The 24,288-nt window shown below is 57.4% G+C and overlaps 11 protein-coding genes across 11 annotated transcripts; 8 read left to right on the top strand and 3 right to left on the bottom strand.

Annotated features, from left to right (window-relative positions):
• Positions 1–83: 83 nt before the first annotated feature.
• F5144DRAFT_325622 (Septin-domain-containing protein) lies at positions 84–1,943 on the bottom strand. The gene is made up of 7 exons (XM_066784084.1): positions 1,809–1,943; positions 1,555–1,630; positions 1,374–1,490; positions 1,225–1,312; positions 1,023–1,160; positions 504–971; positions 84–442 (listed from the first exon to the last, which is right to left on the bottom strand). Exons 1-7 carry the CDS (start codon positions 1,821–1,823, stop codon positions 190–192), a joined length of 1,155 nt encoding a protein of 384 aa, XP_066642195.1. The 5' UTR covers positions 1,824–1,943; the 3' UTR covers positions 84–189.
• Positions 1,944–2,763: 820 nt separating this feature from the next.
• On the top strand, positions 2,764–4,506 carry F5144DRAFT_325516 (WD40-repeat-containing domain protein). The gene is made up of 5 exons (XM_066784082.1): positions 2,764–2,985; positions 3,102–3,140; positions 3,203–3,300; positions 3,353–3,709; positions 3,767–4,506. Exons 1-5 carry the CDS (start codon positions 2,877–2,879, stop codon positions 4,367–4,369), a joined length of 1,206 nt encoding a protein of 401 aa, XP_066642194.1. The 5' UTR covers positions 2,764–2,876; the 3' UTR covers positions 4,370–4,506.
• A 25-nt stretch (positions 4,507–4,531) lies between these two features.
• Positions 4,532–5,701, bottom strand: F5144DRAFT_604930 (uncharacterized protein; the record flags this gene model as incomplete). The annotated part of the gene is made up of 3 exons (XM_066791388.1): positions 4,532–4,550; positions 4,655–4,901; positions 4,969–5,701. The coding sequence occupies 3 exons, from the start codon at positions 5,699–5,701 to the stop codon at positions 4,532–4,534; spliced, it is 999 nt and encodes a 332-aa protein (XP_066642193.1).
• Positions 5,702–6,337: 636 nt separating this feature from the next.
• F5144DRAFT_594729 (TLC domain-containing protein) lies at positions 6,338–8,795 on the top strand (the record flags this gene model as incomplete). The annotated part of the gene is made up of 8 exons (XM_066790614.1): positions 6,338–6,340; positions 6,530–6,599; positions 6,772–6,862; positions 6,893–7,079; positions 7,131–7,371; positions 7,439–7,749; positions 7,813–8,100; positions 8,178–8,795. 8 exons carry the CDS (start codon positions 6,338–6,340, stop codon positions 8,793–8,795), a joined length of 1,809 nt encoding a protein of 602 aa, XP_066642192.1.
• A 1,261-nt stretch (positions 8,796–10,056) lies between these two features.
• Positions 10,057–10,898, top strand: F5144DRAFT_604928 (SGNH hydrolase-type esterase domain-containing protein; the record flags this gene model as incomplete). The annotated part of the gene is made up of 2 exons (XM_066791387.1): positions 10,057–10,201; positions 10,252–10,898. 2 exons carry the CDS (start codon positions 10,057–10,059, stop codon positions 10,896–10,898), a joined length of 792 nt encoding a protein of 263 aa, XP_066642191.1.
• Positions 10,899–11,285: 387 nt separating this feature from the next.
• F5144DRAFT_631876 (uncharacterized protein) lies at positions 11,286–12,809 on the top strand. Its single transcript, XM_066792472.1, has 3 exons — positions 11,286–11,626; positions 11,718–12,102; positions 12,152–12,809. The coding sequence occupies exons 1-3, from the start codon at positions 11,395–11,397 to the stop codon at positions 12,591–12,593; spliced, it is 1,059 nt and encodes a 352-aa protein (XP_066642190.1). The 5' UTR covers positions 11,286–11,394; the 3' UTR covers positions 12,594–12,809.
• A 381-nt stretch (positions 12,810–13,190) lies between these two features.
• Positions 13,191–15,482, top strand: F5144DRAFT_325407 (copper amine oxidase). The gene is made up of 2 exons (XM_066784081.1): positions 13,191–13,633; positions 13,687–15,482. The coding sequence occupies exons 1-2, from the start codon at positions 13,301–13,303 to the stop codon at positions 15,343–15,345; spliced, it is 1,992 nt and encodes a 663-aa protein (XP_066642189.1). The 5' UTR covers positions 13,191–13,300; the 3' UTR covers positions 15,346–15,482.
• A 418-nt stretch (positions 15,483–15,900) lies between these two features.
• On the top strand, positions 15,901–18,722 carry F5144DRAFT_594726 (uncharacterized protein; the record flags this gene model as incomplete). Its single annotated transcript, XM_066790613.1, has 7 exons — positions 15,901–15,976; positions 16,124–16,256; positions 16,375–16,808; positions 16,927–17,207; positions 17,277–17,673; positions 17,745–18,036; positions 18,116–18,722. 7 exons carry the CDS (start codon positions 15,901–15,903, stop codon positions 18,720–18,722), a joined length of 2,220 nt encoding a protein of 739 aa, XP_066642188.1.
• A 248-nt stretch (positions 18,723–18,970) lies between these two features.
• Positions 18,971–19,531, bottom strand: F5144DRAFT_594725 (uncharacterized protein; the record flags this gene model as incomplete). The annotated part of the gene is made up of 2 exons (XM_066790612.1): positions 18,971–19,450; positions 19,523–19,531. 2 exons carry the CDS (start codon positions 19,529–19,531, stop codon positions 18,971–18,973), a joined length of 489 nt encoding a protein of 162 aa, XP_066642187.1.
• A 382-nt stretch (positions 19,532–19,913) lies between these two features.
• Positions 19,914–21,006, top strand: F5144DRAFT_494478 (uncharacterized protein; the record flags this gene model as incomplete). Its single annotated transcript, XM_066786033.1, has 2 exons — positions 19,914–20,139; positions 20,225–21,006. The coding sequence occupies 2 exons, from the start codon at positions 19,914–19,916 to the stop codon at positions 21,004–21,006; spliced, it is 1,008 nt and encodes a 335-aa protein (XP_066642186.1).
• A 1,819-nt stretch (positions 21,007–22,825) lies between these two features.
• F5144DRAFT_604922 (GPR1/FUN34/yaaH family-domain-containing protein) lies at positions 22,826–23,824 on the top strand (the record flags this gene model as incomplete). The annotated part of the gene is made up of 4 exons (XM_066791386.1): positions 22,826–22,980; positions 23,044–23,118; positions 23,200–23,593; positions 23,651–23,824. 4 exons carry the CDS (start codon positions 22,826–22,828, stop codon positions 23,822–23,824), a joined length of 798 nt encoding a protein of 265 aa, XP_066642185.1.
• Between the last annotated feature and the right edge of the window lie 464 nt (positions 23,825–24,288).

Raw genomic sequence — 24,288 nt, 5'->3', positions numbered from 1 at the left:
GTGAAAAGCGCAAGAAAGGCGGGGGAATATTTTGTCTCTAAACAACTGGGGAACCAACGCCTGCACGGAAAGATCGGATCGCATGAAAGGTCGCCTAGCAGTGGTCGAACATCGGCCATATCCGGCGGGGGTCGCAATGACGGGATATTAGGCTGCCACCGGATAACCAGGGGGAGGAGCGCTTCAAATCTACTCGGCGCCATTGGCCCCGTGGTCAGCGGCCCCGGACTGTTGGGCCGCGGCCGCTGCCGCCTCGCGCTGCATCCGAGCCTCGATTTCGCGCAGCTGAGATTCGCGAGCCAGCAGCTCCTGGCGCTTCTCGTTGATCTCGCGCTGGACCTTGACTTCAATCTCACGAAGCTTCTCCTCCTCGCGCCGAAGCTGCTCCTCCTTGAGGCGAACAGACTGCGAAGCGAGATCCTCGGGGTTCATGGACGAATCACTAGAAACCATATTAGCAACAACGGACCCGGCCAAGGTTCAGAAGGTTGTGGAAAACGTACACTCCAGCACCGCCCTCGACACTCTTGCTAAGCTTCTCGGTACGGTAGTTCTCGTAGAGGAAGTCGTGGGTGATCTCCTTCAGGTCGGCAAGATGGCTGTGAAGCAGGGCAGACCGGATAGCCAAAAAGTCGGAGTGGCGCGGGTTGTCAACCTCGACGACGCCCCACGGGTACTGGCGGGCGCGCACCTGACGGCCGCCAATTTCGACCACGTCCTCCGATCCCACGATAGCAAACGGCATCAGCCCCCTAAGCTCGGCGTTCTCCTCGACGGTGTCCTCGTCGTCCTCCTCAATGTCGTAAGGGAAGTTGTAGACAGGGATCCGGTAATGCTCGATATCCTCCATCACCAACTTCTTGGACTCGGCAAGCTCAGACGGGGTCAGGGAGTCGGCCCGGCCGATGACGGGGATAACGTTGACGCGGGGCGCAAGGCGCTTCATCAGCTCGATGTCAAGCTCGCGGAGACTGTGGTAAGGTTAGCATCTTGAACAATACGGGTGCAACAAGGGCAATTACCCATGACCGGTGGGGGTGATGAAGTAAAGCATGGCGTGGACACGATTGTCTCTAAAACGGGGGTTACGCTTGATACGCGATTCCTCGGCGAGAATGTCATCGTATTGCCTCTCCAGGTAGCCAACGATCTCTGAGAAGCTGCGGGCAAGACATGTCAGCGCGCCATCGCAGCAAGCGATCGGGGATGTTGTTTGGCCCGTACCTGGCCTCATTGTCGATCTGGTCACCGAAGCCAGGGGTATCGACGATGGTCAGAGAGATACGCGTGCCCTCCTCGTCCAGCTCGAGCTCTGCGACCAGTTAGGCATCCATCGAATAACGGCTCTTTTGATAATATGGGGAGATGCGTACCGACAGTCACGGGCTTGATCTTAACCCCTTCCTCGACGTGGGCGGCGCCAGCGTCGTCGGACTCCTTGTGAGAGAGGACGGGCTTGCCGCAGAGAGTGTTGACGAAGGTGGTCCGTCCTGCAAGAACAATCAATGATTAGTGCGGGCCGCGCGCTGAAGTAGGGTTGACAAAGCCACTTACCAGTACCCGAGGCGCCACAGACCATCAGGCAGAACTGGATTCCCTTCTTCACATTCTTCTTCCGACGGATCATCTTCTGTGCCGTAAACATGTTAGCACCGTTGTTCGGGTTGCAACAAGATCGGTCGTTGATGACGGGCGCGTTTGGGCAAGTCGTGGTCGCGAAAAACGGATGGTTGGATTGAAACGGGGGACAGAGGTCGAAATGGCAAATATCACGACGGTGCTGGGAAGACAGGGAAAGGCAGACGTACGGCCGGAGAAGACATGATATTGGTGTGGAGTCGTGGGGGAGTCGAGTCGCGTTTTTGGGGCACGGGCAAGACTAGCGCCGGCTTGAGAGAAGCAACAGGGAAGATAAAGCTAAATGGCTCTATCCAGTGGCCAATAAGTCGATGGTCGGGGAGGTGGTTGCGGGCGCAGTCGTCAAATACGAGCGACAGCAGTTGCAGGTTGGGAAAAGGAGAGAGGTCGGGAATGGGCGTTGTCGGAAAATGGTAATTTCACAAAATGTTGCGGTGCTACTGGACGGCAGGAGCAGCACCTTCGAGCTGTCGCCCAGAGCAGCAGCAATGGCCAACCCGCAATTCAGGGGTTGCTCAGTGCAGGGTGCGCTAGAACCAAATGCGGAAACGCGTGCTCCAGTCCCCCAGGCCCAAGCACCCAAGCAGCCAAGCCGACTGCCAATACACAGCTCCACCACGATAACTTTCCTGCCAGCTGTCGACAATTGCCCAGGTTTCCGGGGAAGGGTGGCCCGTGCTGCGGCTCTTGCACTCACGGCAGTTCCCCGTCACCAAAACGCCTTGTGGTGTGAGCTGCAGCAGGCAACTCGTGACAACCTACACAGACCTTGGGTCTGGAGGGGGTCAAGATTCCAACACCTACAACACCGTCGGATCGTCTAAAATATGCTTGTAAGCTCAGGAGCTATGAAGCAATTTTTTGACTAGCATTTTCACGCCGCAATCGCTTGGAACGCTGCTTTCTCCTTTGCAGCATTGTTGTCTCAGATCCATCGTTCGTACCATTCGTACCATTCAGTCTCTCCTTGCAGGCGGCCATCGTCGAACAAACAGCCTTAAACACATCCATCAACCCCCAGCCCGGAACCCCTTGCCATCAAACCTTCTCAAGCGTCATCTTGAGAATGAACTCGTAACGTCGATTTCACTTCCCCTCAGAATCGCCGGAGTCGGAAGAGCCCTTTGCCGCTCCCCAAAATCGCAGGCCGGCTGTTTGGTATGCCCACGCAAGGGCAAGGCTACCGCCATCTTTCCAACCACACTCGTTAAACAAAACCACCACCACGGGCCGTCAAAATGAACACCCGAACACCTCTTGAAACTCCCAGCTCAACGGTTGTCCTCTCCATCTCATTCAACGATGATTGCAGTTGTTTCGCCGTGGGCCTGAATACGGGATTCTGTAGTAAGTATCCCGCAGTATCCGATCCCGGCCCCACACAGGGGCCGACTTACGATGAACGCCTCAACCCACCGCCCCTTTTTCTCTATCCCTCGTATCCTAATAGCTCACGACAACAGTTTTCCATGCAGAAACATGTGCTCGACGCACGACACGGGGTAAGCTGAGGACAATCCCCTTCACTCGCCTTACCAGCCAACAACCACTGACTCGCCAACAGTCTTCAACGCCGGTGTAGGGCTGGTCCAGATGATGGGCAAAGCCAATTACATAGGTCTTGTCGGCGGCGGAAGGCAGCCTAAATTCGCCGCAAACAAGGCAAGCCCTTGCCGCTCCTATGTTGAATTACAGAAACTGACCCAAAATCTAGCTCGTCCTCTGGGACGACTTGAAGAACAAGGCGGCGCTCGAGATCAGCGCCCTGACTCCAGTACGGGGCGTCCAGCTGTCTAAGGAGCACATTGTGGTCGTACTGCAGAACAGCGTGCGCGTCTACAAATTTGCCAAGCCGCCCAACCTGCAGTCGGCCTACGAGACGGCCAACAATCCGTGGGGGTTGTGCTGCCTCTCCCCGAAGAGGATAGCCTTCCCCGGAAGAACGGTGGGGCATGTGCAGCTCGTCGAGATCGCAACGGGGAATGTCAGCATCATCCCTGCGCACTCATCCGCCATCAAGGCGGTCCAGCTGAGCCCGGATGGTGAGCTGCTCGCTACGGCGAGCGAGAAGGTAGGTCCTTCCTCGCATTCCCCTACCTCGCTTCAGTACCGCTTATACTATTAACAGGGGACCCTCATCCGCGTTTTTGCGACAAGCAATTGCGCCCGCCTAGTAGAGCTACGTCGCGGAATCGACCCGGCAACCATCTTCTCCGTAGCCTTCAACCCGTCGGGCACCATGCTCGCCTGCACATCGGACAAGTCCACCCTGCACGTGTTCGACGTCCCGCACCCGAAACGGGCCTCTCGGCAGCAACAACAGCAGCAGCAGCAGCAACTGCAAAATGGCGGTATCTCCGGTGCAGGCAGCGGCTCAACGTCAGAGAGCAATGGCGGCGACGGGGCGGGCAAATGGGGTATTCTCTCCAAGATCCCCCTAATGCCGCGCATGTTTTCGGACGTCTACTCGTTCGCATCGGCGCCGTTTGAGGTGGACGACGAGGAAACCACCAACGAGGGGACGACCAGTGGATTGCCCGTGTCGGAAACGACGACGCTAGGCACGTCAAAGCCCCCCAAGGGAGTGATTGGGTGGGTGGGTGAGAACACGCTTCTGGTTGTGGGCGCGGGCAAGGACGCGCGCTGGGAGAAGTTCGGGATTCAGGAGGGTGGGGATGGGAAGCGGTACTGCGTCAGGGAGGGGTGGAAACGGTATCTTGTTGGCGCGTGAGCTCACATGTCTTTGCTTGTTCACCTGGAATAGTCTGGCGTTTTGAGTCATGGAGGAAGGATGGAATCTGGTTTCCGGGGACGGAAGGATTCGCTCTGCGAAGCATATTTACCGGGAGTTACATCAAGTGGCTGAATTATTGCTTCATGCGGTATTTTTTTTCTATCGTCGGTGGGTATCTCTAGCAGTATTTTAGCGTTCTCAATCCATTCCGCTTCGCATAACCAAAAGCATGCCCATATTAGCATCAAATTCCTTGCCCACCAAGCACCCTTAGTCCCTAACGGGGCGCGGCGAGCGGCTTCGACTTCTCTCTTTATCGTGCCGTCCTCTATCTTCCAAGGCCCGGTGTCGCCGTTCGTCGCGATCGTGCGAGCTCTCCCGGGCGTGCCGCCGATGTCTATCGCGATCTTTCCTGTGGCGATCCTCGCCTCGGTCGTCTCCATGACGACGAGCTCCGTTTCTCTCTCGGTCTCTGCCCTCACGGCCTTCTCGACTACGGTTGCGGTCCCGAGAATCCCGGCGGCGTTTTCTTCGTTCGTCCTCAGCCGGAGTCTCATCCCTCTTTGACCTCGACTTCCCGTCAGACCCACGCTCACTTCTGTCTCTGTACTTTTCTCTGTCTCTCCCATGGCCCTCGTCGTCGCCGTCTTCCCTTCGTGACCGGTGCGAGCGGTGCCGATGCCTGTCTTTGTCCCTATTTTTCCGGCTCTCCTTCTCCGACCGTCTCTTCTCCCGCCGCAGCGCCTCCTCGATTTCTTGCTTCTTCTCGTCGATAAGAAACTCCTTCATGGGATCATCGTCGTCATGATTTTGTATTAACAACTGCAACTCTCGCTCCTCCTTGAGCATCGGCCTTGTGTGCTTCCCCGCTGCCGCCGCCTCCTCGTCCGTCTCGTCCTCGTCCCCACTCGGCAGGCCCTTCTCGGCGCGCTCGCGCCGCAGCATGTCCTCCCAGCCGATCTTGCACTCTTCGGGGTCCTCATCGTCGCGCAGCTTGTAGCGGGCGTGGTCGACGCGCACGAGACGGCCGCCGATCTCGGCGCCGCCCAGGTTGTCGACGGCCAGGTCGGTGCTGCGCTGGTCCTCGTACTTGAGCCAGCCGAAGCCCTTGGACCGGCCCGTCTCTTTGTCGCGCGCCAGCTTGAGGAAGACGGGCTCGCCAAACTGACTGAAGATGGTGATGACGTCGCCCTCGGACAGCTCGTACGGCAGACCGCCAAAGTTGACGAAGGCCGTGTCGCGGTAGTCGGTATGCCACGAGGCCTCGGGCGGCACGCCGTTTTCGATCTCGCGCTTGTTAAGCGCCTGGATGGCGCGGATTTGATTCATGGCGGATGGAGAGTGGTGATGAGGGAAAGGAGCGGGGAGGGAAGATGGACGGTAAGTACCAATCCGTAAGGCTGGAGGGATGGTGGAAAGATGGAAACCTTGAATGCGCAAGGCTGCCAAGAATCAGCCGCTAGAACGCCACGCGAAAGAACAGTCGCTGACGGGGGTTAGGGTTATATATGATGATCGGCGCCTGGCGGAAAAGAATGCTTGTTGGAAACTTGGCGATGACCCTGAACTCTAACTAACTCGCGCCAAGCATGGATTCAGCATGGGCTGAACATGTCCGTCTGCTTTGCGCAATCTCAACCAGAAGTTACCCAACTCCTTCGCACTTCAGCGCAGTTGCCGAGACGAGGTTTCGGCTCTGCTGTTTACCCCTCACAAGCTGCAACCGTAAATATCACAGGACACAGAGCATGCCGTGACAACAGTGTCTCATTGGCAGCTGCAGGTAGACTGCCCGCTTGGAGGCTGATCAAATGCAGCGTCGCCTTGTTCCAGAGGGTCTCAGCAGGGACCCCGCCGACGCCAGGAAAGGGAAAAGGCGGGGATGGTCTCGGACCCGTCCACCTCTCTCCGCTTCAACTCTGCAGCACTTCCATCCAAGAAGGAATAAGGAAAGTTGGTGACCCGATGGTACCACTCTGCATCTCGTGACCAAGTCGGGCGCCAACTCGTATTTAGCGGATATATATTGAGAACCTCAGAATGAGGTGGCGACCAGTCCATACTTGGTGACTATTGCATTTTCAGGCCATCCTGAGATTTTCGGAGCACTCCCGATGGTCTCGAATATTTTTTTGCTGGCCGTGACAACCCTGAAAGATCCCAGCCAGTGATAAGCTCAAGAAAGGCGAGCTTGCTCTCGTCTGGTTCAGGGCCCGTGCTACCCCTGGTTCGTCCAATCCCGCGTTTCAATTGGGACGAATCCCTGGCGCCATAAGGTCAGGAACCTGGCAGCTGCAGTGTGACTTGCCCACCGCCTTTGTTGTGCGCCTCGATCTTCAGTGGGGCCAGCCTCCAAATTCAACATTTTGGTTTGGGCAAATGGGCAAACTGCCAACCAGGCGGGTGGAGCAGCCGAACCCGATGCCCTTGTCCACCTCCTGTCGCTCGTTTTCCGTCTCCGTGTCCCATCGAGGTTGATGAAAGTCTGGCGTTGTGGCACCGCGCACACCCATTATCAAGGCGCATCTTGCTTTTAAGGTCCTTCTTTGAGAAAACACAGCGGGACGACTGGAAAATTACAGTCGCTTCGCCGCGTCAGCCCGCAGAAGAAGCAGCCCGAGTCCTGCAGACTCCCCCTGGTCCAGTCCACACGCCCCCTCAAAGGGCCCAAACCTCGAAACCTCGAAGGACGTCGTTGCCCAACATCGTCCACCGTTCTCATCGGCACACGACCAACTGGCGCCTTGCCAGTTTATAGGACGAGGCGACCATGAGCCCCCCGACCACCCCAACCCTAAGCCATGGCAACAGCAACGGCACGGGCAACGGCACGGCGAAGCCCTCGGGTCGCGCCCCGAGGAGGAGTGGGAAGCCCCAGCACATGAACGGGCCACTCTATAAACAGGCGAATAGCAATGTCGTCCTCGTCCGCAGAGTCAAGAGGAAGAACGAAGGCCCCATGAAGCAGCTCACCCGCTGGTTTGTCAACAACCAGATTGGTGCGTCGGGACCCCCTATTTTTCCACGCCCCAGAACTTGGAGCTAACCTCGACCTCCCTCCCGCAGGCTTCTCCTTCAACCTTCTCGCCCTTCTCTTTCTCGCCCATGGCATGCCCCGGGCGCGGGACTACACGGCCAAATACTTCAACCTCTCATACTACAACCCGAGCACCGGGAACTATGGGCTGGGCTGGGCGGATGGTCATGTCGTCCTGTTCAGCATCGTCCTCCTGACCGGCTTGCGCGCCGCGACCATGGAGTACATCCTGGCCCCGTTCGCAAAGTCTCAGGGCATCTCTAAGAGGAAGGACATTACTCGGTTTAGCGAACAGGCGTGGATGTCAGTCTACTACTCATTCTTCTGGCCCCTCGGCTTGGTACGTTTAGGCTCACCACCCCCGCTGCTTCCTATCGGGCGTTACTGACATGGCCCTGCCCAGTACATATACTATCAGTCGCCCGCCTACTTCAACCTGCGAGAGCTGTGGACGGGGTGGCCCGACCGCGAGCTGACCGGGCTCATGAAGGGTTATATGCTCGCGCAGCTCGGTTTCTGGCTGCAGCAGATGGTTGTCATCAACATCGAGGAGCGCAGGAAAGACCACTGGCAGATGTTCACTCACCACATCGTCACGAGCGTCCTCATCTACACCTCGTACCGCTACGGCCACACACGCGTGGGCAACCTCATTCTGGTCTTGATGGACGTGTCCGACCTGGCCCTGGGGGTACGTGCATCACCATCAAAAGCCCCTGACCACACCCGTCTCATTTGCTAACCACATATGGTTTTCCCGTTCCACAGCTTGCCAAGTGCCTCAAGTACCTCGGCTACCACACTATCTGCGACGTTATGTTCGGCGTCTTCATGGCTTCGTGGCTGGCTGCGCGCCACTTTCTGTACCTGGCCGTGTGCTACTCGGTGTGGGCACACACGCCCGACATCATGCCGACGGGCTGCTTCAAGGGCTCGCGCGACAACCTCGTGGGACCGTTCGACCCCCCCACCGAACAAGGGTTCTCGTACCTGCTCGAGCCGCTGTGGGACTCGGAGGGCACCTTCTGCTACAACGAGACGGTCAAGTGGTCGTTTCTGTCCATGCTGCTGTTCCTGCAGTGCCTGACCATCATGTGGTTCTTTTTGATCGTCCGCGTCGCCATCAAGGTCGTCAAGGGCGCCCCCGCCGAGGACGTGCGCAGCGACGACGAGGGCGCTGAGGTCGAGGACGAGGATGAGTTTGTCTACGAGGAGGCCACGCCCCTCGAGGAAGAGGTCGGCGTCGACGAGATCGACCTCAAGAGCTGGGAGCGCAGGTCCGGCGTCAAGCGTCAGGGCCCCTCCACCTCGGGCGTCAGCCTGCCCGGGCACAGCGACCGTAAGGAGCTCCTGGGTCGCATCGGGTGTGACAAACAGGTCGAGTGATGGGGTTAGAGTTTTCGGTGGGATGAGCGGGCGAAGCGATGGAGTGAGAGTTCAAGATATACCAAGGAATGAGGGAGAGAGGGTGTGGGTTGTTATAGAAGGGGTAAAGCGACACAGCCGTGGCGGCATCGGGCCTGACGTCAAACATGGGTGGCTACTGGGTGCCGAAGACGGACCCGCAATAGTACTGTCCGCTGCCGTCTCTGCGGCGGATTCTTTTAAACGAAGTGGCTCTCGCCCCGGTGGCTGGCTCATTTTTTCTTTTTCACTAGGCTCACCTCACGCAGCCGGCTATCAGGAACAAGGGGGTTCGCGGACGAGACGCTCCCCTGGTTCTGGGTTAACGGTACGGGCCAAAGATGATTGATACCATTCCGGGGTTGGCTTTATGACCATCTTTAAGTCAGGCTGTTGCGTGGAAAGACCTGGGTTGGGAACTCGGGACGAATAGAAAAGGGGAATGGGGCGCTAGATTAGCGGTCATGACCATCTAGTGCGTAACGTTGAGCTGAATCTGAAGGGAAGTGGTTTCAGTGGTGCATTTTTCTTACGGTTGCAAGTGGAAGAGCGGCGAATATCATAGATATGGTTGAAGCTATCAATAATTAATACCCTACCTGGCTTGACTACATGGTTGGTTTTAGTAGCGGAGTAACCCAAATAACGGGAGACCGAGGCTTATAACCCAATGCCGCAACAACTGCCCGCTGCGGAAACTGGAGTGCATAACGACCGATTGGTGCGGATCTCCAACCGACGCTGCCCCTTACCAAGTAAACGGCTTCCGCCTGTCTCGTTGTTGCATCACGCTGAATTCGTCCCGCTCGTCCGTGGCTCGGCCCCTGAATTGTTGCGATAGTGGGGAAGTTATAAACTGGATGCTACTATACCTCTGTTTTTCCTCCAATGCCGAAACGTCAGGGTCTCGGGGTTTCTGACTTGGTAGGTAACTTCTGACGAAAACCCGGACCATGGACCACCGTATAGACTAGAGCCTCGGTACCTTTAGCCGCGAAACACCGTAATATGGTAGCAGGCGGGAATGCGGAGTCAACATGGCCGTTACTACGGGTATTAATATGAACTGAGCCTGGGATATGAATATGCGCCGATCTGATTTGTTTCGTTGAGGTGTTGATCTTTCAGAGTCAACCTGACGACAGCTCGAATTCAAATCCGGAACAGTTGAACGCCAGCTCACACCACTGCGGTTTCGGATCAGCCTTAGCATTACGGGAACAGCATCACAACGGAAATCACAATGTTGTCTTGGTCGACCTTCCTCGTAACCGGGCTCGCCGCCTCGGGAGCTTACGCCACGCCCGTTGAGGTGGCCCGGCGGGCGACACCGACGGTCTACCTTGCCGGAGACAGCACCATGGCTAAGACCAGCGGTGCTCTCATGGGTCAGCCACACCCCTTTTATGACGTGAACCCGTGAACTGACCGGCAGCAGGCTGGGGCGAGTACCTTGCCAAGTACATCACGCTGCCTGTGGTGAACAAGGCCATTTCGGGGCGGTCGGCGCGCAGCTACACCAACGAAGGGCGGTTCAGCGAGATCGAGAAGCTGGTGCAGCGCGACGACATCGTCGTCATCGAATTCGGGCACAACGACGGCGGGTCGCCCAACTCGGCGTCGGACAACGGCCGCAGCGACTGCCCTGGCACGGGCAACGAGGTGTGCAAGTCGGGCAAGACGGGTGAGACGGTCTACACCTTCAACCACTACGTCGAGACAGCTGCGCGCAGCTACATCGCCAAGGGCGCCAAGGTTATCGTGAGCAGCCAGACGCCCAACAACCTGTTTGAGGGCGGCACCTTCATCCCCGGCGCGCCGCGGTTTGTGGGCTACGCGGCGCTCGCGGCCAAGAACGTTGGGAACGGGGCCAGCTTCCTCGACCACTTCCAGGCCGTGGCCAACATGTTCTTGAAGCTGGGCAGTGCAAAGACCAACGCGCTGTTCCCGCAGGACCACACGCACACCAGCCCTGCCGGCGCGGACCTCGTCGCCCAGGCGTTTGTGCAGGCCGTCGGGAGGGACTTTAACGGGACGACGCCGCTCAAGGGGTTCCTCAAGAGCCCGGTGCCGGTGGTGTGGTAATTGTGGGTTGAGATTTATAAAGTATTCGGATGAAATGGGAAACTGAAAGAGGGATTTTGGAAGTGGGAGTCAGGCCAACAAGCATATAAGATGGGAGGGAACGACGGAAGGAAGGAACGGCATGAAGTGATATATCATATACTTTCCTGTCACATCCTGTGAATGGGTTTCAATGTATTCAAATCAAATCAAATTTGAAAGAAATTCAAAGTTAGTCTGTTGGATATCAACCTTCTCTTAGATACAAGAGAGAGAGAGCATACGGTGTTAATTTCGGAATATCAGAGATTGGTAGAGGGAAAGGGGCGGCTTCCTGCGGCTTTCCCTTAAACGAAGGGCGCATTGATAACATGTCTCGGCAGCGATTTCGGAGTCAACACAACAACACAACAACACCTTGAACCATCTCGCTGGTTGGCGAGACCACCCTATTTTATGTGATTTTATGCGATTTTATGATTTCAATTCAATGCGATAGAATCACCGAGATAAAAATATGGCAAGCCAGCGTCTAGTCCTTATCACCGGCATCAACGGTTACATCGCGGCGCACACGGCGGCCACCTTCCTCAAAGCTGGGTACGCCGTTCGAGGAACTGTTCGTGCAAGGACTCCCAACGTCGAGTCGCTTGTTCGTACCCTTGAAAATTGTCACCATGGAAACCGGTTGGAGCTCGTCGAGGTGCCGGACATTACCGCCGATGGGGCGTCTGACCGCGCTGTTGAAGGTTCTCAGTGACTCCCCCGGGCCACGGCCACTTCCTACCTTAGTGGCTCAGCCGATTTTACGTAGGGTTATACTAATTGCTTTTATCCTAGGCGTCCAGGCAGTAGCACACCTCGCGAGTCCCGTATCCATGGCTGAGACCAATCCCGAGCCTATGATGCGGGCTTCCGTCCAAGGCACAACCTCCCTTCTCGCCTCCGCTTTGGCCGAATCGAAGAAGGGGTCCCAAAAAGATGTATTGAAATCGGTTGTGTTTATGTCTACTATCAGTGCTGTTTTCTCACCCTCCAAACCCTCAGGACACGTCTTTACCGAGGCCGACTGGAACGATGCCGCCGAGGAGGAGGTGCGCAGGTTGGGTAAGAACACACCCGGCTATGTCATCTACCAGGCGAGCAAGACAGCCGCCGAGAGGGCGGTCTGGAAATTTGGAAGGGACACGGAAGCTGAATTTGCTCTGACAGCCCTGTGCCCAGCGTAAGTCGTTCCAAGCCCATCAAACCGATGTGTCACTGACAATATGAAGTCCCGTTCTCGGGCCCCCGTTGTACCTCCCGGATCCGATATCCAGCCTCAGCATGCGCATCAAGGATATCTACGACATCTTACATGGCGGCCAAATACCAGATTTTGCCCCCATCAGGAGCACCTTTATCGACGTACGGGATGTGGCCGAGCTGGTCCTTAGAGCGGTGGAACGGGGCTATCAAACCCCGCGTGCCCGTGAGCGCTACCTGCTCGTCGGAGAGTCACCCATATCACCCCAAGGGATGGCCGACGTACTGCGGGAAAGTTTCCCGGAGAGACAAGACATAATTTGCGAAGGCAATCCTGGAGAGACATATCCGGACATGACTTGGAGTTTTGATGCCAGCAAGGCGGGTACGCTGCTCGGTAGGAGCTGGACTGGGTTTCAGCAGAGCGTCGTTGACAGCGCCAAGGTGTTTCTTGCAGCAGAGGCTACCTGAGAAGTTCGTTTATCAGTTTGAAGAGAGAGCGAAGCTCCCAAGTTCCAATCAACATCGAGTCTCGGCATGTAAGAGAGGGCCCAAGAGGGTGACACCGTGAGTGAGAGGACGTGCATACGTAGTTACATACATGGAAACATGGGACAATGACGATACCATCGTGGCAAAGTAACGCCATCCCTTACTTAGCAATGCTGACTCTTTTCTCGTTTCCCGGAGACACACACGCCTTGGCTTCGGCTCAACTTAACCTTTGCGGGTCCGGCTCCGGGGCCGATCCCGCTCGGGCCGGCTGCACCTACCGTTAGCGCTCGCACCCCGCTTCCGACTCGGTCAACACCGGCTCTCGGTGCGCACTAGGGACTCCGGAACTGCCATGTTACTAAGGCCGCCATGGTATATTAGTTACTTCTGGCTCTCACCCCGCTTCTTTACTTTACCCCCAACACCCCTTTTCCGGGCAGATGAACAAGATATTGCTGCATAAACAAAATCCAAGTCCCAGCCATGACCTCCCCTCGCCACCCCTTTGACCCGCTCACCGCGAAAGAGATCCAGTTGGTGAGATCAATATATCAGTCTTGAAAGCTTACGCAAAGATGGACCACTGAACGATAGAACAGGCCGCCAATATCCTAATATGCCACTGGTTTCCGGATGCTATCACATTCCGGGCCATAACTCTCTGGGAGCCTCCCAAGGCCGAGATGATCCCCTTTCTTGACGTGGAGCACGAAGGAAAGCAGACGCCAGCACCCCCGCCTCGGGTTGCCAAGGTCCAAGCTCACGTTGGCAACACCTTCTTCGAGTTCAAGATAGATCTCGGCCAGCAGAGCGTCGTCTCGGAGGAAACACTGGATGGCCGCCACTCACACATCGATAGCGACTACACGCGTAGGGCCGAGCTGGCGTGCATGGCCGACCCTCGTGTCAAGGAACAGGTTGCGGCTCTCAACCTCCCCGAGGGCGCTACGGTAGTGGTAGAGCCGTGGACGTACGGACCGGACGGCATGAATGACATGTCACAACGGATGACCATGGTAGGTATTGTAGGTGTCCCATACGCCGAACCGCCTCTAATCGTCGTTCCTAGTGTTGGTTCTACATGCGTCTCTCTGATGACCCGGACGCGAACTACTACGCCTACCCTCTTGATTTATGCGTAGAGATGTCGGAGGAGCTCAAGGTGGTCAACATCTTCCATCTTCCCTCCGGAGACCACGACCGGATCAAGACCGAAGGCAAACCCCAAGAGTTCGACCGACGAAAGATCCACGAAGGGAGCGAGTACTACCCGACGCTCAACACGGAGCACCGCACCACCACCAAGCCCTACCACGTCTCCCAGCCCGAGGGCCCGTCCTTCTCCATCGAGGGCAACAAGATTACCTGGGAGAAGTGGACGATGAGGGTGGGCTTCAACTACCGCGAGGGCATGACGCTGCACGATGTCCGCTTCGACAACCGCAGTCTGTTCTACCGGCTGTCCCTGGCCGAGATGTTCGTGCCTTACGGGGACCCGCGCACCCCGTACCCTCGGAAAGCGGCCTTCGACCTGGGCAACGACGGGGCCGGGCTCTGCGCCAACAACCTCCAGCTCGGCTGCGACTGCCTGGGCCATATCAAGTACTTCGACGGTTGGCTGAGCACGCGCGCCGGCACGCCCCTCAAGATGCCCAACGTCATCTGCTGCCACGAGATCGACGACGGCATCCTCTGGAAGCACACCAACTTCCGCACGGGCCGCGCCGCCGTCACCCGGTCCCGCGTCCTCGTCCTCCAAACCGTCATCACAGCCAGCAACTACGAATACATCTTCCTTTTCTACTTCAGCCAAGACGCTTCCCTGCACTACGAAGTCCGCGCCACGGGCATCCTCTCCACCGCCCCCATCAACATCCCCCCTGCCACCACCACAACCTCACCCCCAGCCTACGGCACCGTCGTCGCCCCCGGCGTCCTAGCCCCCTTCCACCAGCACCTCTTCAGCCTACGCATCGACCCCGCCATCGACGGGCACGCCAACTCCCTCCTCGTCGAAGAATCCCACCCCCTCCCCCTCAACGACCCCACCACCCCCAACCCCCACGGCGTCGGCTACACCACCACGCAGACCTACATCCCCCACGAGACGGGGCTCGATCTCGACCACCGCGTCAACCGCGTCTTCAAGATCGTCAACGAGGCCGTGCGCCACCCGACCACGCGCACCCCCGTCGGCGTGAGGCTGCTGCCGTGCTACAGCCAGATGCTGCTGGCGCACCCGTCGAGCCTGCATGCGAAGAGGTCGGAGTTTGCGGCGCATGCGGTGTGGGTGACGAGGTATGATGATGCGGAGGTGTTTCCGGCGGGCAGGTTTACCATGCAGTCGGCGGGGGGAGAGGGGATTGCGTCGTGGATTGAGGGGAGGAGGGGGAAGGGGCGGGGGGCTGGGGGTGGGGATGGGGATGGAGACGGAAACGGGAACGGGGACGGAAGCGGAGACGGAGACGGAGAGTCGGGAGTCAGGAATAGGGATATTGTGATCTGGCATACCTTTGGGTCCACGCACAACCCCCGTGCCGAAGACTGGCCTGTCATGCCGGTAGAGAAGATGATCGTGGGGCTGAAGCCGGTGAACTTCTTTGACAGAAACCCGGCGCTAGACGTGGCCCCCTCAACGCAGGAGAGGAATCTCAGCGTGTTGGTGGAGGATGGGGATGGGCAAGGGGAGAAGGGGTGTTGTGAGGGGGTTGAGTCTGTTGATATGTAGAACGGGTTCAGGGGCTTACCCCTGAGTGGCGCCTGGAAGGATGGAGGGGCAAGGAATTAACATCTTACTTACCATCTACCCTAACCCTATAAACACTGCGATGTGGCTTTGGTTCCAAGGTTCCATCCCGCAGCCCAGCGTCGTGTTCCAAGCTTTGCGTTGCGTTGCGTAGCTTTGCGTATATTCACCTCTCCTGAACACGAGTCCACAATTCAGGGTGAATGACGCTGAAGCCAAATTCCCCCCGACGAGATCTTTTGGGAATCAAAAACCAAATTACCGTCCAATAACTAATTATTCTTCCCTCTTCTAGTAATAGTTAGAGTTGCCAACGTCGATCTTCACCTTCTCTCCGTCGGCCTCCGCGGCCCCCGCATCCCGGGGGGCATTTGCTGCCCAGATCATCCTCTCATTCACACTGACCGCCCAGCTGGGAGCTGAACAATAGCTCCCTGCACTCGTGAGTTACCATTGTTCATTCAACCCACAGCTCGATCCACTTAGTTAGTGTCCCGGCGACGGCGACGCTCGACGCTAGTTGACGGCTAAGGAGCGATGATGCTGGAGGGCGATTACCACGAAGGCGACAATTCGGCAAGGCGAGCTGTAAGTCCTAATAGCTGCAGCAGCGGTCCCGCTCCAGAGCCTGCAATTGATGCTGACTGACCCTTGTGGAGTGTGATCAATGCCGCCTTCGAAAGGCAAGTAACCCTCCCTTCCCTCGGCATTCCTCCAGGGCCGCCCTGCATGCATCAAGGTTCAATCCGCTGAGAGAGAGGCTGTTTCCAGATACGTTGCGACAAGGATTCGCCATGTGCAAACTGCAGGACCGCAAACCGGCCATGCAGTTCAACCGGCGCCGGCCAGCGCCCGAGGGAAGCCCGGCAGCGGGTGCTAATCTCGACCCAATAGTGAGTCCTCCTGGCAACTAAAAGAACCCTGTGTGCTTGCTTGTGTAACTACATGCATGCGCTGGCCATGTGATGTAATGGCAATACTGACAAGATGGGCTCCTCTTGTGTAATACAGCGAGCGAAAGATAGACCACTTCGAGTCTCGCCTCGCAAATATCGAGAACATGCTCCGTGACCTGGCCGTATCCATCACCAGCAGGAGTCCCTCAGCTTCCGCTACCGACAGTGGGTCTGCCGGCCTCGCCCCGGTTCCCTTGGGCTCCTCGCCGGCCGCGGGAGGCGGCAACGGTACTAATGACATCGTGTACGGGCGTGAACATGACGATGATGCCATCTCAACCTTCGAAGGTGACTCCTCCATCTCCGCCCAGACAGTGTTTGCTAGCGAGTTTCTCGAAAACACCGTCACCCGGACCTTGCCCCGTGACCTAGACCCGGATATGCGGTCGGCCTTGTCCTCGCTCCAGCAGATCGTGAGCATGCAGAACCGCCCGGGTGCCCACGAGTCCCGCTTTGTCAACGCGAAGCCGCTGCCAAAGGGGGGTCTCCGTGAGCTCCCCATGCCGCCTGCCCACATCGTCGTGACCGCCTTACGCGAGACCAAAGGTTCCCCAAACCCCTCGCCCCTGACGACATGCTGCCAGCCGGACACTGACTCGGCCCCTAGACGGCAAGCTCACCAGTTTTGCAACCATCTGCACCTTCATCGCCGCCGAGAACTTCGCCGAGCGGTGCAGTAGGGTGTACTTCGCTACCGACGACTTCAGCCTCATGTCCTGGGGTGTCGTCAACGCGGGCCTGTACTTTTTGCTGCAGGAAAAGGCCGCCTTGGTCAGCGGTGCACAGAGGGAGGAGCTACTCGAGTACCAGTCTCTCTGCCGCGACAACTTGGAGACGGCCCTCACCAACCTACCACTGCTGATGCCGGCGCGCAAGGAGTGCATCGAGGTGTTGCTGCTGGGGGCATGTCCTTCCCAACCCACCCGTGCCCGTTAATTCCATGCTGACGACTCCTAGGCCTTCTACGCCATCGAGATCTCCAAGTTCTCCATCGCCCGCGACCTCAACACGGTAGCAGCCAACCTCTGCCAGACCCTCGGCTACCACCGCTTGCACGGCGGGCTCGACACGACGCCCCGGGCGGTGCTTTTTTGGTCAGCCTACCTGCTCGACAAGGCGCTGTCGGTCCGGTCAGGGCGGGCGCCTACGATCCAGGACTATGACATCACCCTGCCGCGGAGCTTGGAATACGGCGACGACCTTCCCGACGCCTCGTGGGCCATCGTGTTGGCCCAGTGGATCGCGTACGCCGACTTCCTCGGCCGCGCGTACGAGCAGTTGTACAGCCCCGCCGCGCTGGCCCGGCCGCAGGAGCGGCGTGCCGAGAGCGCGCGGCAGCTTGTCCGGACGATGAGTGCGTTCCCCTTTCCCGCCGTGTCAGAACTACCCACCGGGGCAGACAGACTAAGAATTGTGTGACAACAGACAAGCTGGCCAAGGAGCAAGATCCACTGGTGCAGAAAACGCGCGAAAAGGTGCGCGGCATCAAGTTCGACGCCAACAGTCCCTTCCCGATGGACATGGCCATCGTTGGCGACGAGTTGATGCACTGGTCGGCACTGACGCTCGTCTACCGCGCCATCCCTAGTCCGCCGGGTTCGCCCAGCACCTTCAACCCAGAGTGCATCCACGCGGCGCGCCAGGCGTTTGCGTGCCACCAGGAGTACATGAGCATGGCGGGCGATAGCGTGGCCGTGAAGGCGGGGTGTATCCGATGGTATTGCTTTAGCTCCCCCCCGCTCCCCCCTCCCAACCTCTTCATGCCCTCTCATATACTGACGTCGATCTGTTTGCAGGAATGTCATCTACGTCCCCTTCACGCCCGTCATCGTCCTCTTCTGCCACATCATCGAGACGTCGGACATGTTCGACCTGCAGCGGGTGGCCGACTTTGTCGAGTCGTTGGTGCCCGTGTGTGCCGCCTCCGAGGCCGTCGCCAAGCTCCACCGCATCTGTAAGGTCCTGCACAACGTCGCGAGCTTGTGCGTCCGGGCCAAAGCACAGCGCCGGCAGGACCCGCAGCAGCGCGACCAGGACATGACCATGGTCGGCAACAACATCGACATGTACCTGAGCCAACTGGGGTTCATGCCGCAGTTTGCCGGTGCCCATCCCATGCAGCAGCCGCCTGATGCACAGTTTACTGGGCCCGGCCCGATGCCGCCGCCGCCGCCTCCAGGGCCACCAGGGCCTCCAGGACCTCCAGGACCTACGGGGCCTACGGGGCCTACGGGGCCTACAGGACCTACGGGACCTCCGGGGCCTGGGTTTGGTCCTGGCCATCCCGCCCAGGCGAACGAGCTGGCGAGCTGGTTCTCGGGCAATACCCATATTCTGGGGCTGCTGGAGGAGGACCTGTCCGGGTTTGAGCCGCACCTGTGGCCAGCGATGGGTGGCCAGTAGACGGGCCCACTGTATACGAAGGGGTGTATATCATCATGTGAGCGTTTGGCGTTTGTTTTGGCGTCATAGGTTGCGAGTTTGTTGCTTGTTGTTTTTGGAAGACCTCAATAATAATCCTCTCACCACCGCCAGGCAGTGGATGAGTTTCGTTCCTCCCGTAACCAAACGTAATCAAACCAAAACTGAGGGCCGGTGTTGTCGTCGTGATGTTAGTGTTCGCACCGGACGCAATGGCCCATGGTCGTGTCTTAGTCGGTCGGCCTCCGCGGATCGTAGACCTCATATCCCTCATCTTCTGTGTCGCTCTCCACAAGGTCACTCTTCGCTGCTGCCGCCAGACCCATCTTCGGCTCCCCCTCTTTCTTCCCCAGACCAGCAGCATCCTCCTTCGGCGTGGCCACACTACCGGCGACGGGCCCAAAAGCAGATTTAAACCCCGTCTTCTTGAACCCGCCCTTCTTAAACCCCCCACCGGCCGCCTCCCCCAGCTTTATACTGATCACCCCCTCGGCCTTCTGTTCCTGGCGGCGCGCGCGGGCTGTCGCGGCCGGGTCGCGCACCATGGCCTTCATGTCCTTGAGCCGTTGCTTGTGGCTGTGGTCGTAGCTACTAAGGTGTGCCTCGTAGTCGTTCATGCGAGAATACCCCTTTTGGCAAAGCTGGCAGTAGAAGGATTGGAGGGCCTCGCGCGCCGATGAGGTTTGCGCGGGGGGGAGGGTTTGGTGGCGCTGTGGGTGGATGGGTTAGTGATGGGGAGATTTTGGGGACGAGTATCGGATGCAGGACCGGAAGTAACCTACTGGAGGCATTTTTGCGGTTGTGAAGAGAAGTATTCGTAGATGATGTTCGATGTTGGTTGTGAAAACCAGGTGGCTGTTTTTGGTGATTGTGGTTGTGATTGTGAGGGATTCCAAGTCGAGTCTCGAGTCCCGTCGGTGGAATGTCTCCAAACACAAATTACAGCACAAGGGCGGCCCTGGCACTGATGTCTGCCAAGACATAACCCCTGTGATGGCGCTGTGGGGTTCGGTTAACGGCGCAGGGTCTCCGGCCCGCCAACGGCTCAGCCAACAGCCAAGTCAACCAGTGCCGGCTCAACAAATGGAAACTTGGAACCTGGAAACGCACAAAGACACCAACGCATCCAGACTGCGAATTGAGGAGGAAACCGGTCGCGGTTCTCCCGCCACCATGGATAACCATTCACTACGATCAAAGGCCTCAGAGGCTACTCTAGTATCCCTCTTAGAGCTCGACCCGACGCCCATGGACTCCCCAAATGTCGACAAGGACCTCCCACCGCTACCAGGCCAGACCGACGACGGAAAACTCTCAGACTCGACCGGCTCTGTCAAGTCCCCAACAACCTCGACGGGCCTTGGGTTAAGTGGCAGCGGTCATGGCGCAATCTATTACTGTACGTTCTTCCACTCCCTATCTCCCACCTCGCAGGCCACTGTTCGAGACAACCAGAACTAACCTCTCACCCTCACACCTCCTAGTAACCCGCATCCAGCGCTACTCCTCCTACACCTTCACGCTCTTCAGCGCCCTCCACTTCGCAACAACCTCCATCATCCCGCTCGCCGCGCGATCCGTGCCCGCCTCCGAGTCCTACCTCCTCCTCGCCCGCGAGATCTACCAAACACCACTCTCGGAGCCCCTCCTCGTCGTCCTCCCCGTGCTCGCGCACGTCGGCTCCGGCGCCGCCATCCGTCTCCTCCGCCGCTCCCACAACCGACGCCGCTACCACGGCGAGCACCCCCCACCGCCCACGCACACCGCCGCCACCAAACCGCCCCCGGGCTACAGCGGCTGGCCGGCCTTCAGCTACATCGCCGGGTCGGGCTACGTGTTCGCGGGGGTGCTGGCCGCGCACGTCTTTGTCAACCGCGGCCTGCCGCTGGCCATCGAGGGCGACAGCGCCAACATCGGTCTAGCGTATGTTGCGCATGGGTTTGTCCGCCACCGCTACGTCTCGTGGCTCGCATACGCCGTGCTGTTGCCCGCGGGCTGCGGTCACATGGTGTGGGGCTGGGCGAAATGGGTTGGTCTTTCGCAGGCGGCTGGGTGGGTGCCGGAGCGTCCGACGGGGAATGTGGCTGTGGATAGGGCGAACAGGAAGAAGCGGAGGAGGCGGTTGATGATTATTAACGGGGTAGCGGCGGCCGCGACTGTGTTGTGGGCTGCGGGTGGGCTGGGGATTGTTGCGAGGGGAGGGGAGACGATGGGGTGGGTGGGGAAGCTTTATGATGGGCTGTACGACAAACTGCCGGGGTTTTAGGGTGCGGTGTCGTGTCGGAGCCATTGGGATGGTGTTTGCCCTGGAGGGTAGGACAGTGTCTAGGGGCATTGATCCATGCATGGACTACTCTCCAGGGCTGGGGATTATGGGTGCTTTTTTCGAGGATACCCGGGGCGAGAGTGACGGTCTGACGGTCCGGTATTTACGACATTGCAGGGCCATTGCATAACGATCTAGCGACGATAGATAGCGTGTAGCGTTTAAGATGTTCATACGAAATTTAGAGGATTGGCCCTTTGCAGGAATTTGACAGTTTGTATTTTGGGCTGTAACTCGTTGCCATAGGGGCATGTTACAAAATCCCCAGTCCCGGAGGAGTACCAGTGCTCAAGTCACAGGAAGTCCCTGGCGTGCTTTCTACTTTCTAGAAGCTAGAAAGTCGACAGGTCTACGAAACAGTTTGGCAAATCGAGATTGGCACAAACCCCCAAGGCCATCGTCGTCAGTATCCTTGTACTCTCTTAATCTCTCTGTCCCAGACTTTGGAATTCGGGGCCACGACGACAATGGCTTTGTCTCGTACATGGGTTTCACATGCTCGCTTACCGGCAGCACTGATGATGTCGTGTTGCTCCCACCACGCAGCCTATCTCGGGACCGGCCGGTCACCACCGATTACCCCTGATAATCTAGGAGACACGAAGTACAGCGATAGCGACGTCTTTGTGAAATGGCGCTGGTAGGCCAGTACGTCAATGTACTACTACCGGCATAAGCCTGGGCAGGATGCATTTTACTCATTCCCAGAATCGAAGTGAAATCAACCACATTTCCCCAGAATCCGGCACTTGAGATCTCCGATTCACCTTCCGGTACCCGGTTGGGTTCTCGCTGTTGCTCCCATGTTTCTCGACGTATGAACGAAACTGCTCTGATTTGAGAAAATAGGTACCTACCTCTGTTCGCTCAGGGGCAGCAGCATTTAATGGGAAATAATGAATTGAGTTTAGAACCATGGTAGGCAGTTTACAGACACCTGCCCAATGTAGAAAGTACTACGTCGGCAAGTAACAAGCCAGGGGAGTACAAGACAATCTAATCTTTTGCTCAGTCGAAGAGTGGGAGGTTAGGCACTTACTTTATTTCGAATTTTCTCCTATAATGTCAGGTTACCGTCGGCTAAACGATTGAAGTCTTCGAGTTCTTTCCCCAACAACCCCCTCCCCGCCCCTGGTCCGGACTCCAACATGCAGGATCAAGCCACTCGGTAGTAGATGTTGCACCCGAAGTGGAACATACTGCATGTGCCACGCGCAACAGGCCACATTAGCTCCCCTTTTGTTGGTCGACGCCCCAATTAGTCAAGTCTCCCTCATCTCTCGCTTCCAGAATGTTTGCTCCCCGAAGTCCGGCACGCTAACTCTGCAGTGCCGGGCTGACACGACGCTGTGTCCATGGGAACTTTCCGGGGAACGAATCTTGTGTAAGCGGGAGGCGGGAACAAATAGGAACAAGGCGGGCAGCCCAGCCCGCAGACAACCATGGCCGCAGCCCCCTATCGGACCTCCCCAATGTCCCAAAGTGGCCCATCACTCTGGTACCGTGCGCCACCGTCTGCTGTCATGGAAGAATCTGGGCGAGGGATGCAGGTGTGTAGACCTAGCGTGCAGCACTCTGGCCCCATGGGACGGGGGCCGACGTTAAATGAATCGCCCTTCCCCGTGATGGGAGTATGCAGCCATCCCCAGCCATTGTTGGTTCTGCAGTAACCATTACGCTTCTTACTCGCTTCTAGACATCCTAAGGTAATGCTCTGATGGCAACTGCTGAGCCTGCAACGATAGCTAGCGGGGTCAGGATGGCGGGCGATGAAGAGAAGGGTCTCTACAAGACTCAAACGGGCATAACCATGTCACCCGAGCTGTTCGAGAAGCTGTACCTCACACCCAAAGTGCCTCAGGTCGGCGACTATAACAAGCGGTTTGCCAACCCGACCGCACTCGGCTTTGTTGGGTGGGTAGCCCGGATTTATCCAAACCCAAGCAGAACATTGAGTAAGGTACTGACATAGCACAGCTTCGTCATCTCGACCTTTACTTTTGCCATCATTTGCATGGGATGGGGCGGGGCACAGGGGTTCTCACCAGTTGTGTAAGTCTGCCGTCCAACTTGATCCGTGATGTGTTACACACATTTCCCACCTCCTGACTAACATCATCGCTCCTTACCTAGCGGCATCTTCTTCTTCGTCGGCCCCGTCCTCCTCACCTTCGCCATGGTTTTCGAATGGGTTATGGGTAACTTCTTCCCCATGATGGTCATGGGGCTGTTCTCCGTCTTTTGGGGAAGTTTTGGGTTTCTCCAGCTTCCCACGCTACAACTCGGAGCCCCTTTCGCGACTGCCGACGATCCCACGGGCCTCTCCTCGCGAGAATACAACGCCGCGGTGGCGGTTTACCTGATTGTTTGGGGATTTGCCCTGTTTACTTTCTTCATCTTCACATGTAAGATCAACGCCGTGTTCGCAACCATCTTTTTGCTCGTGAGTGTGGTCGCATGGGTGTTGTCAGGGGCATACTGGAAGGTCAGCTGGGGAGACTACGAGGGTGCTGGGCGGTTGCAAAAGGTGAGTGTTATCCATAGGGCGAGTGTTGGGGAAAGTCCATTAACGTTCTGGTAACAGGGAGGTGGAGCGTTGTTGTTCATCGTGGCCGCCCTGGGTTGGTACATGTGCTTCATCATCATGGCGGGAGAGATGCGCATCACCCTCAACCTGCCGGTGGGCGATCTCAGTCACCTTTGGCCGAGAACCGATGTGGAGTTGGCTACCACGGAGCAACGAGAGCACAAGGATTGACGGGTATATATGGGGATGCTGGATTAAATCTCGGTACGTCAGCGTTGCTCCGGTCAAGTCCTCAGGGGAAGGGAGGCGTAGCCTAACCATCTCTTTCTAACCGTTCACTTGCCCCTCTACAATAGTGTATATCATCTTACTGTGTGTTCGGGTATGTCTCCAGGCCATTCAGCATTGGAAATTGGAAACGAGTTCACCCAGTCCCGATATGGAGAAAGTGAAGCATGGTGTTGGTGGATCTACAGTATCAGTACCTCGTCCAAACACAAAACATCCAGTCTAAATCCCGCGCCTCCCCTCCTATCTAGTATGCAACAAGGCTACGTAAAGGACAAAACAGGAAAAAAGGCTTGTTGTGGTCCGTAGTATTCGAAAGTCTTGGATCGAATACCATCCTCCTCGCTGATTGGCCAGTAGGTGTAAGTGCTGGTCATTCATGGAGACGATGAAGTCATCGACTTCAG

This window comes from Chaetomium tenue, assembly GCF_020726465.1.
Source record: "Chaetomium tenue strain MPI-SDFR-AT-0079 chromosome Unknown F5144scaffold_5, whole genome shotgun sequence".
Taxonomy (NCBI): Eukaryota; Fungi; Ascomycota; class Sordariomycetes; order Sordariales; family Chaetomiaceae; genus Chaetomium; species Chaetomium tenue.
This window is presented reverse-complemented; position numbering and strand designations above follow the sequence as displayed.

Excerpts from the sequence above, each read along its gene's own strand:
- F5144DRAFT_325516 (XM_066784082.1), top strand. The coding sequence starts at position 2,877 with ATGAACACCCGAACACCTCTTGAAACTCCCAGCTCAACGGTTGTCCTC. Across the intron at positions 3,141-3,202 it reads TGCTCGACGCACGACACGGG|TCTTCAACGCCGGTGTAGGG; the intron begins GTAAGCTGAGGA and ends ACTCGCCAACAG. Across the intron at positions 3,710-3,766 it reads TCGCTACGGCGAGCGAGAAG|GGGACCCTCATCCGCGTTTT; the intron begins GTAGGTCCTTCC and ends TACTATTAACAG.
- F5144DRAFT_325407 (XM_066784081.1), top strand. The coding sequence starts at position 13,301 with ATGATCCCCTTTCTTGACGTGGAGCACGAAGGAAAGCAGACGCCAGCA. Across the intron at positions 13,634-13,686 it reads TGTCACAACGGATGACCATG|TGTTGGTTCTACATGCGTCT; the intron begins GTAGGTATTGTA and ends CGTCGTTCCTAG.
- F5144DRAFT_631876 (XM_066792472.1), top strand. The coding sequence starts at position 11,395 with ATGGCAAGCCAGCGTCTAGTCCTTATCACCGGCATCAACGGTTACATC. Across the intron at positions 11,627-11,717 it reads GTCTGACCGCGCTGTTGAAG|GCGTCCAGGCAGTAGCACAC; the intron begins GTTCTCAGTGAC and ends CTTTTATCCTAG. Across the intron at positions 12,103-12,151 it reads CTGACAGCCCTGTGCCCAGC|TCCCGTTCTCGGGCCCCCGT; the intron begins GTAAGTCGTTCC and ends GACAATATGAAG.
- F5144DRAFT_325622 (XM_066784084.1), bottom strand. Across the intron at positions 1,313-1,373 it reads GATCAAGCCCGTGACTGTCG|AGCTCGAGCTGGACGAGGAG; the intron begins GTACGCATCTCC and ends AACTGGTCGCAG. Across the intron at positions 443-503 it reads GTCGAGGGCGGTGCTGGAGT|TGATTCGTCCATGAACCCCG; the intron begins GTACGTTTTCCA and ends TATGGTTTCTAG.